General features: G+C 49.8%; 1 protein-coding gene across 2 annotated transcripts in view; it reads left to right on the forward strand.

Moving 5' to 3' along the window:
* The window catches only part of LOC147642319 (uncharacterized), a 151304-nt gene that overhangs the window by 58168 nt on the left and 74403 nt on the right, over positions 1 to 18733 (forward strand). For both annotated transcript variants that reach the window (XM_086805100.1, XM_086805108.1), the window contains exons 6-8: positions 9968 to 10217; positions 16260 to 16308; positions 16641 to 16765. In XM_086805100.1, the coding sequence (XP_086661226.1) occupies positions 9968 to 10217; positions 16260 to 16308; positions 16641 to 16765 (424 nt within the window). The remainder of the gene's footprint in view (positions 1 to 9967; positions 10218 to 16259; positions 16309 to 16640; positions 16766 to 18733) is intronic.

Raw genomic sequence — 18733 nt, forward strand, 5'->3', positions numbered from 1 at the left:
CACAGTGGTATACAACTTGGACTATTACTACACCATTGGTTTGCAGTGAATGTTGCTACATATGTATGGCTAAGAGAGATTGGGACGTTGATCTTGCCATATTGTACTTTTTACTCTCGTTTGGATCACATGGCTGATATCTTACTGTATTGGGCAGCCTTCGTTATCAGTGTGCTTCCGCTTGGATGTCTTGCTGTATCACCAAGATGCAATTGAGGACGCTTGCCATTTTTCAAAAGGGGATATGTCACGACCTTGTGTATTTGTACGGTGTATCCGAACATTGGGCATGGTGGTCAATGTGCAGGGCACAAGTGTGCAAAACATTTATTAAATGTGCACACTTGGGGTCAAGGGGTAACACTAGGAGTTATTAAAGTCCCTTTACGTAATCTCATGTGGGGACTAAGGTTTAAAACCTTTTAAAAAGAAAAGAACCCTTTGTGGAGGTCGTGGCCCTTTTTGGGGGAGGGTTACGTTATTTTTGGAAGACTCCACTTTGGGAGAAGTTGACTGTAGCCAGGGGGACACGTCTTTTTGCTCTCTCACACGTGGAAAGGCTGGCGGGCTCGTCGGGCAGCACACACAGGCTTCTCCCTCTGGTGGAAAAACAGGAGGCCGCAGGACAGCAGGCGCACAGAGCTGGATTTTCTCTCTCTCTCTCTTGTGGAAAGGGGGGGAGGGCGGCCAGACTGTATGTGGCGCACAGGGCCTCTCTCTCTCTCTCTCTCTCTCTCTCTCTCTCTCTCTCTCTCTGGCAACTGTTGGACTGCATGTGCGCTGGGCTGTGGAGAACCGGCAGGTCTGGACTGCACGTGAAAAGCGTAGGGTGGACAGTCTGCAGGCGGCGCACAACTCATCAGCTCTCCCTTTGTGCAACAGGTCGGCGGCCAGGACTGCAGGACAGGAGGCACAGCTGACAAGTCTCTCTCTCTCTCTCTCTCTCTCTCTCTCTCCGGGGGAAGGCGACAAGTTCTGCAGGTTTCTCTCTCTCTCTCTCTCTCTTTGCGAGCAGGTGGGGCTGCAAGAAGTGCATAGCTGAGTCTCTCTTTTCCTTGGCTCGAGGTTGTCTCGGAGATGCTCCTCTGGCCCTTTGTGAGAGGAAGGGTTTGGCAGTTCTGAGGGTGGAAACAGGGCAAGATTTTGGGCTGTTTTGGAAGAGTCTACGGGCTGATGTATGGCTGTGTTTTTGGCTATGTGCATGGGCCAATTGCCTGTGTACTCAAGGCCTCGTTGATGTGCTCTCTTGGCAGATTAGAGGTACAGAACAGTGTGGTGTTTTGAGCATAGGGCTGTGTAAAACCTCTATGCCGAGAGGTCCAGAGGACTGGCAGTTTGGACATGCATATGTATAAGCCGTGATGTATTCAGTTGGACTTTTCTTTGAATGTGAATAAAGAAATACCGAAAGGGGTGCCAAGCTTTGGGGCGACCAGGTGTCGTTGTTTTTGTGTCGGAGCGCTCTAGCTCCCTTTTGTCCATCTTCTTTACTCATTTACAGCTGTGTTTGGGCGCCGTTTAGTCTACCGCACTTTGGTTTCTACTAAAGGCCGGTTTCAGCTACAAGTTGCTGGCGTGCTACACGACTGGGGTATCAATAGGTTGTGGATACCTCAGTCCCATGGCCAAAAAGAATTCAAACTTGAAGGTCTAGACCAAGCCGTGCGAGGTGCAATGGTCACACCCACGGCAATGGAGGAAGGCATAGTGCCTTATGGGGAAGACTCAGAGCTCGTGGATTGGCTCCAGGCTGCAAGGGATCTCTCCTGCTACATGGTGGACATCATGGAGGTTCATGAAGATACCACCCCTCAGGACTCCACAATTGAGCACTTTGAGGTGATTAGCTTGGGAGAGTCCACACTGATAGGAGGCATGGCAAGCACTCCACCTCCATCACGTCTGAACCATCAGCCACCACCAAGGGATCAGTCCCGAAGAAGGCACACTCAAAGCCACCCATAGGCAGACCCATCTCGGGCGCTGCTAGCCCGACATCATGGCTACCTTGGAGCGCCCAATTCCTATAGAGGAACTACCCCCAGCTTGGACAAAGGAGCAGTTTGGTGACTTTCCCTTGGACCAACAACCGGCACATGACCCCAGCATCCCCTCTAATTCGGCAGCCAGTGGCGAGCCCCTTCCAATTCCTTCATGTCAGGATCCAGTCAAGGAGTTCAAGTTAGGCACCCCCGAGGATCAATGTCCCATTCTATCGGCCTCCTAGTTATGGGATCACCCTGCCTTACTTGAACAGGCCACCACTTTTTTCCACTCCTACAAGGATGTATGCGCATGAACCTACAAGGATCTGGACGACGTGCCGGCGGACATAGGCGTGCACACCATCCCTCTCAAGGAGGGTACCTGACCAGTCCGGGCCGCGCCTACAAACTTGACCCCAAGTATGCAGAAGCAGTGAAGGTGGAGCTTGAGAAAATGGAGGTTGCTAGCATCATTGCCCTGGTGGAACACACGTAGTGGTTTCACCCATGGTGATCACCCCCAAGAAGAAGACTAACAAAATGTGGGTCTGTGTTGACTTCCGTGCTTTCAACAAGGCCACAATCAAAGATGGATTTCCCATCCCCTTCATGGACAGGGTGCTGGAAGATGTGGTTGGTCACGCTCTCTATAGTTTCATGGATGGTTCCATTGGCGACAACCAGGTGGCAATCCATCTGGATGACCGGTCAAAAACAGTCTTCATCACCCAATGGGGCACCTACCTCTACAACAAAACGCCATTTGGCTTGTGCAATGCCCCGGCCACTTTCCAACGCATTGTGAACAACATTTTTCGGGAATTTCTCACCAGCTTCCTCAGAGCATTCGTGGATGATTTCTCGAACTTCACCGATACACATCTTGCAATGTGTCTGGAAGCCTTTGCTGACCATCTCCAACAATTAGCCTTGGTCTTTGGTAAGTGTCACACCTCTCCTCTCCGACTCAACCCCTTCAAATGGTTGTACAATTAGCCTTGGTCGTTGGTAAGTCTCTGCCCAAGGCCTCGCTCCAAATCCCGATAAGATCGTTGCCATCTTGAGGTTACCCCCTCCCATCACTCCTAAGGGCACTCAGGTCTTTGTTGGGCACACCGGCTATCACCATTGCTTTATCCGCATGTATGCCGACATCACCCTACCCCTTACCCGCCTTGTCAGTCCCACCATCCTATTCCTCTAGTCCACCCCTGAGTCCTCGGCCTTCTCCTATCTTAAGCATTGTCTCACACAAGTACCCATCCTCATACCTCCCGATTGGTTTATCATCTTTCACGTGCATGCAGATGCCAACATCACTGCAGTGGGTGCAGTGCTAGCCCAATGCAGTGAGAAGTACGGGATTGACCGGCCCATCTCCTATGCTAGTCGCCTCCTCAACTTTGCAGAAAGAAACTACAACACTATAGAAAGGGAGGCTGTGGCCAGTGTATGCTTGCCAAAAGTTTCGCCACTACTTACTGGGTGTGCACTTCATAGTCATCACTGATCATCACGCTCTCAAGTACCTCCTCAACAAACCCCAGGTGGCGAGCCGAGTGTGGAGATGGCTTCTCTTATTCCAAGAGTTGGCTTCTCTTATTCCAAGAGTTTGACTTTGAGCTCCTTCTGTGGCCAGGCAAACACCATGTGATGGTGGGACAAGCGTAGGCTCTTGCTAAAAAGTCGTCCATTTCAACTGGTGGCTGGCCAACTCTTCAAAGCCGATCAGGATGGTGTCCTCCATCGGTGCGTCAACCCACATGAAGTCCCTCAGCTTGTGGAGGATGCTGATGACGGTCCATTTGGGGGTCACTACTCTGGTTACACCATGTCTGAACGCCTTTTTCACTCGGGGCTCTGGTGGCCCACCATGTTCAAGGATTGCCGGGTTCATGCCCAATCTTCCAATCAAGCATTGGCCGTAGAACAAAACTGTTGCAAAGCATGGCACGACCGTCACTTGCGTTGTCCGCAATTCAAGGAAGGTGTCTTGGTTCTTGTCTACCAGGCCCGGTACCTCAAGCGAGCCAAAAAGCTTGTTCCCGTATGGGAAGGCCCATTCACAGTACTTGCAATCTTACCCCAAGGTGCAGTGGAGCTCCACGCTTAGGATGGGCAGGCACTCCCATTGGTCAACGGCTCCCATCTCAAACTGTATCGGCAACCCGGGGTCCCTGCCTCACCCACCAATCTTCCCTAGCCCTCCCTCCTTACACGAGGAGGCACACCACCAAAAAAAGAAAAAAGAAAAAAGAAAAAAGAAAAAGAGAAGACGCAAAAAAAGAAGAAAAGACAGAGGAGACGCAAAAAAAGGAGGTAAAACCCATCCAACCCCTTAGGCCACACACTTTGTGCACATCCTTTCTCACACTTCCCACCCTTTTATTGCACATTTTGAGCACGCACATTTTACACTGCATACACATTTTTATCATAGGCCATTTTTTTGGGTGCACATTTGTCTACACATTTCCCTCCCACACTTTGTGCCCACATTTCATGCACATTCTCGGGGACTCTTTTTATGCATCCATTTTCCTCCATTTTGGTATCCACAATTATGCATATTTTTGAGGTGCACGCTTTCGAGGGTGCACATTGTGCACACATTTTGCATGCTGCCCACTATTGTCACCACGCTGACTTTTTTGAGGCGCACATTGGGGCACACATCACTTCTTCATCCTTTGGGTACATGTCTATCTCAAAAAAAGAAGAAGAAAAAACCTTGTGTGCACGTCCTTTTTGAGCGCACATCGATTTTTCTCCACATTTTTGGGAGTCCCATTTCACACATATCCTTTCAATTTGTGGTGCACCTCGAGGGCACCCTCTCCTTCACCTCTTCCACGTTGGGCAACCCGGCGCCTGTGACGACAGCACCTCGCCCTTCATCACCCTCGTGCACCCAAACATATAGTCCTTTTTTTTTTTGCCACCCACGACACCCCTTCAACCACGTGTACCCCACTGGCCACCTGGGAGTCCACTTTGCACCTCGCTTTTGTGCACCCCGTGGCCACCTCACTAGCCTTGGCGCCCCTGCTTTTGTGCACCCACCACCACCTCACCATCCGCCTTGGGGACCCCAACTCCGTTGCCTTTCCATCGTGGCATGCCCAACTTCCTTGCCACCCTCCAACTCTCCATCGTGTGCACCCCCATACAACCCCCACCTTTTGCCCGGCTGCCTCGTGCACCCTCACACCGCCTTGTGTAGCGCCCCATACCCCCCCACCCCCCCACACACACCCCCCCCCCCTCGCTTCGCGTACCCTCGCCTTTCGCCTCCTGGCCATGTGCACGCCCATTCCGGCCACCATGCGACCACCACACCCCGCTTTGTGCTCCTTCCGCTTTTTTTCCTCCTAGCTGTCACCTTGCGAATCCCAACTTGCGCACCGGGCCATCTCACCTTGTGCACACCCAACTCGCGTGCACACTTGCACACCCCCAACTTGAGCATGGTCAAAGCTGAAAACCGGGCAACAACATCGTAATCATCCTCTTTCTTGAGGAATTCTTTCTTGAAAACGTCTTCAAATTGTGCCCAAGTCGTTGGCTTAGGGTTGAGTTCCTTCCACCAAAGCAAAGCTTTGCCGGACAAGAAACCTGCTGCTAACTGGATCTTCTTTCCATCATCATATGGATGAAACTGAAAGTGAACTTGCCACTTATGTAGCCACGTGTCCACGATCTCCTTGGTTCGCTGCTTTTGCTCGCCCCCGAACGGTTCCGGAGTAATGTTGGGGCCTAAAGCTGAAGCCAAGGTATCCATACCCGAGAAAGTAGAGAGGGTAGTGGTCAATAGAGCGATGGAGTTCTGCAAAGCTTGCATCTGGGCTGCGATTTGTGCATGACGTTCCGTCGAAGAAGCTTCGAGAGCTACTTTGAACTCTTGGAAATCTGATTTTGACACAAAATCGTCAAAAAGATCGGCATCGGTACCTTCCGTAGCCGGCAAGCCTTCGCGTTCCACTCCTGTCCCCTGTAACTTGTGCACCCACCACACCTTGCGCATCCCCACGCCTAATTTTGGGGCCCCCAAGCTACCCCCTCTTCGCTTCCCATCTGCGCACCCCCATAACAACACCCAAACACAAAACGCCCCCATCCCCCTTCTCTCCCATGCATTCCCACCGATATCCTTCTCTCCCTCAGCTCACCCCCACACCACGGCTACCCTCTTTGCTCCCCCATCTGCGCACCCCCACAAACCAGCGACCCCTCTTTGCTTCCCCATCTGTGCACCCCCATAACAACACCAATACACAAGACGCCCCATCCCCCTTCTCTCCCACGCATCCCCACCGACCTCCTCCTCTCCCTCTGCGCACCCCCACAAACCAGGCACCCCTCTTCGCTCCCCCATTTGCGCCACCCACCCCCTGCTTTGTGAGCTTCTCGGCAAACCTGGCCTGTGCACCCCCCACTACTTGGCTGCCTCCCTTTGCCGTCTTGTGCAGCCTAAAAAAAAAGACAGAATCACTGAAACCCTTAAGTGCCCCTTTTCACTCCCTCTTCTGTGCCCCCCCTTTGCGCCCTTCCTTACCATGGATTCCTCCAGCCCCCGTCCCTTTCTTTGTGCCGAAGTCCTCACGCGCCCTTCCTCCCCATCCAGGCAACCCTCCACCTCCAGGCGGGCGTCCCAGCCACACCCTGAACCAAACCCTCACACTTTACTTGAGTGGCACGCCCCGCGGATTTCCCCCTCATCTCCATTAATTCTGACAATGACATGCCGGTGGACAACATACACACATCTTCTTCACCCATCACCACCCCCCCCAACTCCTCTTACTTCGCCTTGATGCCGGCTTTGGAAGCGAGGTCGATGATCCCACATATGTTCTTGGAGCCCAAGAACATCCCCCTTCTGCCTCTTCCAATGTCCTCTCCTTCGAGGTCATCCCCTTCCCCATCACTCCACACCACACCTCCCACTGCTACTCCTTCCAGATTAACTTCCACGAGCCCCACCCTTTCCCCTGTCCACCTGTCACCACTCTCTTCACTTCCACTCAGCTCACCTCTCTTGGGTTGGCAGGGCTTGCCTCCTTGCCCCTTCCCACCGGCGACCCATCCCTCTATGCATCTCTCATCCGCAATTTTTCCTCCTTCGGCAACCCTTCCCTCATCGATCGCCTCTCTGCCCAACACATCACCACCCTCCTTGGTCCCGTACTTCCTCTTCCGCGACTTTCCCTCCACCCCTCGGCCTCTCATCTCCGCTCACGCAACGGACGCTTTCTACTGTCTCTGCACTGACACACCCTTTCCCTTCGGCCACTTCATCTACGAATCCATCCGGACCAACTGCCGTGACTTCCGCATCCGGTACCACACTCCGAATGGCTCCAGTTTTTCGTGGTCCTCTGTCCGTCTCGTCACCGCCATCCTTCTTCGCTTCGCCCATATTGGCAACATCCCTTCTCCTCCTCGCCATCAGTGCCATGAGGATTGGGCATGGGTATGTCAGGATTCCCCTCGCTCTCGCCAATGCCGCCGTGCCACTCCGCGCAACTCTAGACCTGTGGTCACCTTTGCTTCCTTCTCCCCTACTCTTGCTGCCGCCACCATATTCGGATCCTGGATCTCCCAGCTTGCACCCCCATCACCCCCGGCACAACTGCCGAGGCACGAGCAGGGCGAGGCAAGGAGAGATGGGGTAGCCTAGTGAAGGGCAGGATATTCCAAAGCGGGTCAGGAGTCGCATCAGTGAAGAGAGAGCCACTGCAGGTGCGGGGTGGCGAGGAAGATGAGTGAGTGGCAACGGAAGAGTGGGTCTCGGAAGAGGATGGTGAGGGTGGGGTGTCACGCGAATGGGTGGAGAGGCGCAATGAGGTGCCTACAATCGCTACGGGACAAGAACTGGCGGGAAGGGGAGGTGACGGCAGGGAGTAGGAACAAGCTCAAGATTAAAAGCTAGTGGGGTGCAGGTGACAGTAGGGGGTGTCAAAGAGGCGAGAGTGCAAACTGGAGCGGGGGTGGAAAGAGTGCAAGTGGCTGCCTCGTTTGCTCCTTCAACAGAATCTCCTTGACACACGGATCTACTCCGAGTATCTCACGGACTACTTCATCCTTCTCTCTTGCGAGTGGGAACTCACACACAGTGACCTCCATAAGACACAGGCTGCCCTCACTCAGGCCCGCTCAGGAGCTGCAACACCTCTCCAGCACCATTTTCAGCAGGCCCAGCCTCTCTCTCTTGGAGCCATGCCATGAGTGCATCGAGCTGCGCCAGCTTCTTATAGCATCCGAGAGCCGGCGATCCACTTTGGAGGTCGAGTTAGCCTCCCTATGGGCGTGTCTCACCACCACTGAGACTGACCTTGCGGCTACTCGCTCTCTTCTTGAGGCTGCGCAGCATGACCTCCCCGAGCTTCCATCTCTTCGGAAGGGCAGCGCAGCTTCAAGGGATTCGACAGACCCTCCAGCTTGTTTTTGGTGGTCTCGGCATTGTTCCTGCAACGCCACCCTCTAGCACTCCTTCTACAAGCACCACTGCCACCACTGCCACCACTGAGGGGTTTCCTACCCGTTCCAGTTCTCCCGGTCCTTCTGGTGGACGGCTGTGACCTAGGAGGACCACACTCTTCTCGTTTTTGCTCTTAGTTTCTTTTCTTTTCGGACTGTTTCTTTTATGTTATTCTGCCTTTCATGGCAGCTCATTATATATACCATCAGAGTGCTACATGGTTATTGCTATATTGTTCTTGGTTGGATCGTTGCTTGTTGCTTAGTTTAGTTACACACACCAGCATGCATCAGGCTTTACTTCTCGTCTCGGAAACGGCCTGTGGTGGCCACCTCTCTTCTCACCAATCTTTATGGCGAACATATGCCGTCCTGCTTCCTCAACCACCTCTTGGACTTGTGGTGGTCCCACTTCTTCAGCACTTTCTCTTGGACTTGTAATGGTCCATTTGCAGCTTCACCTCAACATGTGCCTCTCTGCTTCTGGTGTTCACTGGGACGGTGAACGGATTAATTGGTGGGGGACCTATAGCCACCCTCATTGCCAGTGGTCAAGCACCCGAAGCTCGTGAACCCCCAAGATCGGGCATCCCCAAATCGGCAACCTAGTTCGTGAACCATAAGCCACCCACTAGTCACACAAGGTGGGAATCTCCGGTGGCCCCACTCCCAAATTTGGCTACCCACTTGACAGATGAAGCGGTGCTCACCTACTTGTGCTCGGTGTCTCACCTACTCCAGCGGCATTTGTCAGTGACCACTTTTAGCACTTGGCTCGTGATAGCCCAAGGGGCCACGCCATTGTATATAGAGAGACTTTGGTGTAGTGAGGGGGGGATCCCCAATGCAATACATGGTTTTGTGGTGTCCCGACTCTTGCCTACCTCCACCTTGTGTTGCGTGCATGTCACTGTAGGTAGCTCTTGTGTGGTGTTCCGTTCTTGAGTCTGTGTGAGTGCGTAGTGGAGTGGGACAGAGAGGTCACCATCTCCCTAGCCTGTGCCAACTCTTGAGGGTATACTGCCCTAGAGAGGACCCTAGTGATTTAGTGTGCCTGCACGACGGGCATCCTAGTCTGCTACAAGGAGGATTTTTGAGACAGATTTAGTACATCGAAAAAGTGGGAGTAACATGCACACGGTGTGAAACAAGCGAGATAGAAGGCTAACTATGAAGTACCTAGAAGCAGAGAAGGTCAGTAGAGATGAGGAGGGTTTTTTGATAGGTCTATTCACATTCTTATGGAAGCGACTTATCCACTTTTTTTTTTTCATTTATCTAGAATTAGAGTAGCGTTGTCGACATCTCATTGAGGACCTTACGTTTACTTTTAGGGTGTACCATCTTGTTTGAATTCCTCATTTTACGCAGATGAACCAGCATTATCTTTGAAGGAAGCCCCTGTGGTTGCACTCTGTTTCATGTGTCATTCTATGTAGATGTTCTTGTATATTCTACCATGCCCATGCATTACTCATGCTGATGACCCTGTTTGTTGCCAGGTATTCGGTTGTCCAGTGACTATCATAGATTTCAAAAATTTGGGAGGGAAGTTTGGTTTACCTTGGAAGGTACAGCATGTTCCTGCCAAGAATGATAACAAGAAAAGGATCTCAAAACCGGTGGAATTGGATAACAATTATTGGGCAGATGAGCTGAAGAAACTTGTGGTTACTGTTCGTGAGGATGAACTCAAGAAGCTGGGGAAACGGGGAGAGGAACTGAAGAAATTCTGGCATGATCTAATCATAGGTGCTTACCCTTGAATACTAACCATTTTTTTTATGCTGTTCTTTTGCTTGCATCTCACTCCATAGTCAAACAAAGAAATTATGCTTCTTTGTTATTAATTTGCATGCTTTGAAAATTCTTTTTCCACCATCCTTTTTGTTCTGAAACTTGATATATTGTCGTACCCATGGATGTTTTGTTTTTAAGCTAGATTGTTATATCTTTATTGCATGATACATGCTCTTCATGGATGTATTGTATCACTTTGGGTGTCATAGAGCCTTTGGTCCTTTGGTCTTTTGTAGACATAGGTATAACTCTCTTTCTCAAAGAGGGTAGAGCCTAGACTTAGGACACCTCACAGCCCCACATCACGAGCTTCTTCTTGGTGGTGCAGGAGAATGGTACCAGATAAAAATCTTGCACCTCACCGGATTCTCTGGATGGACTAGAGACAGCACACACGGGGGGCACCACAGGCACCAGACCCACCAAGGCTACCCTGGACAGAGGACATAGTTGCAGTGCACCAGATGTCTCCGTCCTACTACAGGCCCTAGGGGGCCATTCATGCGATAGATCCAGATTGTGAGATCCTTTGGAGAGGCCGGGAGGCCTTGCCATAGGAGGTGGACATTGAGGCTTGAGAGCCTAAATGAGGTCTTAGATGATGCCCCTGCACAATGATCATACCATAGGAGGCTACCTTATATTCATGATATGGGACAGGTGGCTACTTTTTAAACTCAGTTTATCTTGTCTCTTCACATGATCACTATTATGTATGTTTTCTTTTCTTTTTCCATGATCTTGTCACCTCATGGAACTATTATAAGGTTTCCTAGACCACCCTTTGGGTCTATTATAGACGTTTAATATAACTCTCTCTCTCTCTCTCTCTCTCTCTCTCTCCAGACTACTGCAGAGACTTCAGGATATGGGGGATCATTGCATTATATGAGTCGGTCATAGGGCGGGTGAGATGCCCATGAGGATTATTAGAGGAGATCTCCAGTACCGTTGGAGTGAAGCAAGGTTGTCCATTGTCTCCCACTCTCTTTGGCCTCTACATCGGCAAGATTTTGGCCTTCATTGATAGAGGAAGGGGAGGAGGCATATCACTAGCAGGCATCCTTGTTTCCATACTACTTTATGCTGATGACATTGTGCTTATTGCAGATTCTCCAGTGGCTCTCCCGAGGCATCTTGATACATTACAAGACTTTTGTGCACATCAAGATCTCACAGTAAACCTTGGGAAAACGAAGGTTATGGTCTTCAACACATTGCCTCTTTTCACATCGATTGAGTTTTACGTACATGGGCAGCCCAGTGGAGATTGCACACTCATTTGTGTACTTGGGAGTCACTTTTTTTTTCCCAGGAAAAAGATCCTTCAATTAGTTATAGAAAAAACAGCCATGAAGGGCTAGATACAACCACAAAGGGCTATCTCAGAAGAGAGGGGGGGGGGGGGGGGGGACAACCACGTTGGTGGTTTGTAATGCCAAATGGGGTCTCTCTCTCTCTCTCTCTCTCTCTCTCTCTCTCTCTCTCTCTCTCTCTCTCTCTTAGAAAAGGGCCAGGCCTCCAAATTGTCAAGAAAGCTTCCCGCCACTTCCGCATGCGGTTTGAACCTCCCTGTAGCTTCCCCCACTGACCACGGAGGGTGTGAATGATATCAAGCCATATGCTTCTGATGGTCTCAGTTGGCGGAGTGTGTGTGCCCTTGATAGCCTCACTGCATCTAGCATGCCAAATGTGCCAGGCTGCTATGCTACTGCAAGTCTCCCATCTTTGGCATGAGCCTGGTCGCCAGTCTCCTGTAGGTGGGTTTGTGACTCGTACTGATGCAATACGATGGTGAGAAACCTGAAGGCCTAGTCATCCCCCATCCTCCCCATAAGCCGTGACCACTCTAGCCTATGTGGCCCAAGCGACAGTGTCCCATTTAATGATCCGGGTCAATGTCCTATCCACAGCGAAGATGCAGAGAATCCACTGCCAAATCTGCTGAGCCTTCGGGCAATGCCAAAGGCAATGTCTCTGAGACTCCTGGGGGTGGCCGCACCGCGGGCAAGCTGCTGGTAGACCTCAACCTACCAGCCAAGTACCGGATGAGGATTGGATGTATTGTGTACTGTAGTGGTACTGATATTATTATCATTGTGCATGTGGTAGATCATGCCAAGTCCACTCTCCCGGGTCCCACTGAAGGTGCGTGAGAGGTTGGCACTCCCATATCCATTGCCGCTATAATCTCTCCTTGGCCACCTTGGCCGGTGGTGGATAAATGTGCCATTCGCGTGCCCGAAAACCAATCACCCTCACCCTTTGCAAGGTGCAACCACTCAAGTCCTCCAAGGGAAGGTTAGATCTCTCTAGTCTGCCATGGGATCCAATAGAAAAAGTGAGCAGACCACTGTCCTCATCTGCTTTGTGAACCACCACGAGGATATCATGTCTGCTAAACATGCCTACCCACACTGGGGGGGGGTCGGGTCTGGGGGAGTCAGCCACTCCTCAGGGATAGCTAAGTTGATGTCGGTGTTGAGCTTATCTCTACACCGAATCCCAGTCAGGCCTCTCTCCGGCATCTCTGGTGGTAACTGTCTGTGGGCGATCCAATCTCCAAGAGACCTGGTTGGTCCAATGCTCAAGGCACCCCAAGATACATGAGGTCGGGCCCCTAACATGTGGCCACTGGGTAAACGGATCAGGGGGTTCTAGACCAAAGGCTGTTGAAGCTGCTACTCTGAGGCAACTGGAGCTATTTGTCTGAGGGCTGGCCTAAGATGGTCCCAAGCATGAAGCAAGCTAGCCGCAAATGTGTCCTGAAAAGCCGGGCTAAAACCACGGGCTTGCATCTCTGTGAAGATGCATCTGGTACTCTGCCGCCTGCGGCCAAGGGCCCCCAAGACTCCAAGTGCGGGCTGAAATCCAGGTCAATAGGAAATCCTTCTAGGGATCACCACCAGGAAGGAGGCCTGTAACAATTAGCTTGCCCAACAAGGCGCGGCTCCGGATGGCAGGGTCGATGAGGCCTAGCCCCCCTCTCCGACGTGGCTGAATGATCACTCTCCCTGCCACCTTGGCCCTGGTTGGCCTCCCATCATTTCCAGCCAATAAGAAGTTCTAGATCAATTGCTCTACCTGGCCAATACATGCCGGAGAAAAGGCCCAGCATGAAGTGATGTCCACATGGTGGCAAGAAGGTACCTGGTTCCCCACCACCACCCTGCCTGCCAGGGAGAGCCTCACCGAGCTCCAATAAAGAAGCTTCTTCCGAATACTCAGAAGAAGTGGGGTGAGCTGCTGGTCGGGAGAGAGATCAATACCAACCTGACAGTCGAGATAACAAACTGGAGTGCCCCTCGGGATCCACTGGAAAGCCTCATCTGGTCGCCAAGTCAGGGCGGGTGCTGAGCCTCTGGGCTCCTGGAAGTGTGCCTAGTGACACTGTCTCTCTAGCATGGCCAGAGCTGCATACCCTCGTGTGAGTATATCCCTGGCTGCCTGTGCCATAGTAAATCTTCCTTATTGAGTCGTAAATGTAATCCCCAGGTACACATATGAGTCTAGCACCTCTACCTGTCCTCCTGCTACTAGTGTGAAGATGGCCTGTCATCGAACCGGCCCTGAGGTGTGGAAAATCATGGCCTTGGTTTTCCCAAGGTTCATTGTAAGCCCCCTCTGTGTGCAGAAGTCATCGAGTGCATGGAGATGGTGCTGTAGTCCCATCTGCGATTCAGAGACCAGAATAATATCGTCTGCATACAACATAATGTGGACTGTGGTACGTGAGACGTCTATCCCGTCCCCACCATCGTGACCAATGAAGTCAGCCACCTCATCGATGTATAGCCCAAATAGTGTAGGAGAGAGTGGGCATCCTTGCTTCACACCTATGGTGCTAGCAATAACATCAGATAGCCCCCCGGGGCATCGTATGCGCCCGAAGACCTACACATATAAAGCATAGATGCCCCAAACCATCTCTGATGGGATCCCCATGACTGTAGGCGCTGGAAGAGTCTCTCGCGTGGCACCGTGTCAAATGCTTTGCGGAAATCCACAAAGCGGCAGTATAATCTCTTCTCCCGCGCCCTAGCCTGGTCAACCAGACATCTCAGAGTGAATATATGGTCAATAGTGGAGAAAGCTCGTCGGAATCCAGCCTTCCCTGGTGCTTGCAGTCCCTCCTTCTCTGCATATGACCTCAACTCTGCCTCGAGCACTGCGCCATAAAGTTTGGCCAATGTATGACCAATCATGATAGTCCTGTAGTTGTTGGGGTCTAGCATGTCTCCCGCTTTGTGGAGAGGCACGATTGTGTGCATAATCCACTCAGCTGGTAGGCCCTCCACTAGTGCCCTATTAAAGAGGTGAGCAACAAAGGGTCCCAGTGTGTCAGCTGCATAAATAAGATGCTCACTCTTTATACCTGTGTGGTCAATCAATCTCCCATGCTGTAACCGGCGGATAGCTCTCTCTACCATCGAGGCGGTAAAGAAAGTAGAGGTGGTAGGGCGGGACTCCTGTGGCTGTGGTATGGGCGGCTGCTGAGGGATATGGTAGAGGCTCTTTGCATATGTGTGCCATGTGTGTGGATCCTCAATCCGGGTACGAGGGCGAGGTTCTCTCATCCTGCGCCATGCAGTGGCTGCATCTCTGCTCATGAGTAGGTGGTATATATCCCAGTATTGTGCCTCCTCATATGCACGCCTCTTACGGCGTGTGAGGGTCCTCATCGGTCGGCTCGCCTGTCTCTGTGTAATGGTTCCCAGTGCTCTGGGCCCGGAGGTGTCTATGTATATGGGCATCTGTCAGAGTCTTAGTTATAGGTAGAGGAGCTTGGATATGTGTGAATAGCATGGTAACTAGCCATCTACATTAGGGTTTGTGGAGGCTACTCGGGGACATGGGCTGTAGACATCCCATTGACCAGGCCAAAGGGGCACATGGAAGGCCATACGGGATGCCCACGCATAGGCCCCTATCCTAGAAGGGGCCACACCTGCGAAACACATCATGTATATGATTATTTATCCTCTTTTGCAAGTCGGCCAGCATGTTTTCCCAGTCAGCCAGTAGAAACAGTCTCATATTCACTATATAAAGTGTGCCAAGGCCTTATTTCCTCATCTGAGAACTTTTCCATGAGTCCTTGCTTGTGCACATGCCCTAGGCAGCCCAAGACAGGTAAATGGAAGGGGAAAGGTGATGAAAACTGAAGGCGAGCTGCTGTTGAGAGGAAACTCGGTTAGTAGTGGTCTTAGTGGGGATTAACACAGGTAGAAGGTGCTGCTCAGATTGTACAGCAGAAGGCGGCCTGTTGTGCTCCTTCATGAGTACTCTGCAGAGATCCCACATCAGTGTTTTTGGTGCTGATTTGCAGCCAATAGTCAGTCAATTACACAACGCAAATACACCTTCACAGTGGGGGGCCTTGGGTTATTTGGAACCCAATACGGTGTACTCTCTCCCTCTCTCTCCATTTTATTTTTGCATATGAAATTGTCAAGTGTAAGTGCTGAATCTGTGATCTAATCATGTTTACCATTCATCTACAAGTCTTCCGCATGCTACATGTGTAGTGGATATTTCCATGATTTGCATTTTGTATTTAAAAACTATTGTCATGACTTAGTGTGTTCACAAGATTCCTTTTGTACTTAACAATTTTTAGCTATGCATAAGCTCTTCTTATCAAAAGGGGGGCCTTGGGTTATTTGGAACCCAATATGGTGTACTCTCTCCCTCTCTCTCCATTTTATTTTTGCATATGAAATTGTCAAGTGTAAGTGCTGAATCTGTGATCTAATCATGTTTACCATTCATCTACAAGTCTTCCGCATGCTACATGTGTAGTGGATATTTCCATGATTTGCATTTTGTATTTAAAAACTATTGTCATGACTTAGTGTGTTCACAAGATTCCTTTTGTACTTAACAATTTTTAGCTATGCATAAGCTCTTCTTATCAAAAGGGAGGCTTTGTTGATAGAGCTCAGTCTCTTAGCTTCTTACTGTTTCTGATGCTATCTTGATATGGTTGTGAAGGGGACCATGTAAGATATAAAGGACCAAAGGCGTCGAATGCAAAAACCAGGTTCTCCTTTGTCATTCATGTTGTCGTATGCTTCTTTTCCAACCATTCTAGAGTATTTCTACCAGGTTCTCCTCTGTCATTCATGTTGTTGTGTGCTTGTTTTGCAACCATTCTCTTGAGAATTTCTTGATAACATGCCAGTGATCGCAATTGAAAATTTTCTGGTATTTCAATATGCTTTGAGTAACTCTTTATTGTTATGAGGTGTGTTTAATGTCTTGGGAAAGCAGGGGCTTTGAGCTTTGTTTTTGAAGAGAGTTTTCAGAGTAACATATGGTTACTTTTTTTGTCCTTCTTGACAGCCTTTTGTAATGTCAAACTTCTATTGCCAGGACAAAGGTGAGCATTGGCCAAGAAGGTTTTGTATCGTCCATCTCAGATGGCCTTCCATGGAAAGTGTGTGTAAACTTTCAAGGCAGGCATGGGACTAGTGATGCTGATGAAGTGTTTTGTGATGGTAAGTTCTTATAAATCCAGACACTTTCATCCAGTTTTGTTTGCTGCATGACTTTTAGAGTATTTTACCGAAGTCTTGCATGCATTCCATAATGTCATAGTGTAAGTGATAGTCCCATTTTGCATGTTCAGGTAGTTCTGCATTCAACCTACCCTCTTGTATGATGTAGGTAGGTTGGCCATCAGAATGTATTGGAAGTCCATGAGCTAGTGTACTACATGGTGGTGGTACCCCTTGTGTGCTGGTCTGGGACTTCATCCACAAATTTTATTAGTTGATTTTTTAAAATCTTGCATGAAAAAGAAGATTTCCATCAACCTAATGCTGATCCAGCGTGCAAAAGAAAGCTAAGCACAATTGGTGGACAACTTTAACCTCCTAGAAATGTAGGTAAAATCTAGAAAATGTAGAAAGTTTTAGGGACCTTTATAATAGTAACGGGGGGTTTCCCAAGAGATCTTAAGATTTCACTTAATTAGGACAACTACAAATGATGCAAATGTAGAATAAATGCAAATGTAGATTATGTGGTAATGTGTGTGGTGTGCGTGCTCTGTACCTTTGTTACATCCCTAACTTGGCTGGGTTCAGTATTAACCTCTCTTTGGATGACCTAAGGGTTACCCAGATCAGCTAGTCTGAGGGTTAGGATTAAAAGGCTAATCCAGGATGAGAGTTAGGGATTAGCCGGTCTTAAGGGCTGATAGGGCCCTAGGCAAGAGGTTAGGCTGGCGAGGGTGAGGTCTAAATGGCCTTGGGTCAGGTCAAAAGAAGACCAGTGGCTGAAGAGGCAAAGCTAAGTATAGAGCGTCATGTTCATAATAGCGAGGTCTAGGCTATATAAAAGTCCTTAAGGCTTAATTATGAGTGATGATGGGAGGCTATGCATGGGCTTTCTGTTTGTGGATGCTCAAGGCCGGGAATACCTCGATGCGGCTATGTCTTCTTAGAGGTATGGGATGCCAAGGCATGTTGTCATGGCAGGGCCGACTTAGGGCAATTTAGACCTCAGGTTTGAGAGTAGTCCTGGGCGGAAACGCAGAGCTGGAAGGTGGTGGGCTAGGTAGATTCTAATGCGGTCATTGTGTTGTGCCGGATATATCATTTAAAATTAGGAGACCTATTAGATAATCAAAATTACTCGAACCGTCTCCATGTGGAAAACAACGGAGCCTGTAGATGCAGGCCAACAAGACATTTTGTTATGTAGTACCAAATTATGCATAGGCCCAGTTCAAATCAGATCTGCTTTGATTGTTGACTTGTCCGGTGCCATCTGAAATATTTTGCAATCCCAGCTCTATCAGTGAGAGGACAGTTATTTGTGCGGAAGTCATACGTCTGCACCTATCTATTGGGTGTTTAAGCATTGAAGTCACCCAAAAGGAGGATATCTTTTTCATTGGGAAAACTTTACTATCTCTGCAAAAAGAGGGGCATAAGGTGACTGTCTATTCTGTAATGAATCCTGGGAAAAGGCAGATGCCTCATTTACTCAATTAGGGTTTCAAGTTTGTGAGGTCCTTTCGTTGGTATCTGTTGGTTGAGATCTTTCAAGAACGGTTGATGGCACAGGAAGTGCTTTGCCATCATGTGGTTGTCAATCCTTGTTGCAAGATGTCCACCATGAATTTCCACAGGAACTGAGTTTGCAACTTTTGATGCTTAAGGAGAAGTTCAGGTGGAAGGGAGCAGGTTGATGGCATGGGAAGTGCTTTGCCGTCATGTGCTTGTCAATCTTTGTTGCAAGATGTCCACCATGAACTTCCACAGGAACTGAATTTGCAACTTTTGATGCTTAAGGAAAAGTTCAGGTGGAAGGGAGGAGGTTGTTGGCACAGGAAGTGCTTTGCCATCACATGGTTGTCAATCCTTGTTTGCAGGATGTCCACCATGAACTTCCACAGGAACTGAATTTGCAACTTTTGATGCTTAAGGGAAAGTTCAGGTGGAAGGGAGGAGGTTGAT

Source organism: Cibotium barometz, chromosome 1 (assembly GCF_041138505.1).
Source record: "Cibotium barometz isolate CiBa-2024 chromosome 1, ASM4113850v1, whole genome shotgun sequence".
In the NCBI taxonomy this organism is placed as follows: domain Eukaryota; kingdom Viridiplantae; phylum Streptophyta; class Polypodiopsida; order Cyatheales; family Cibotiaceae; genus Cibotium; species Cibotium barometz.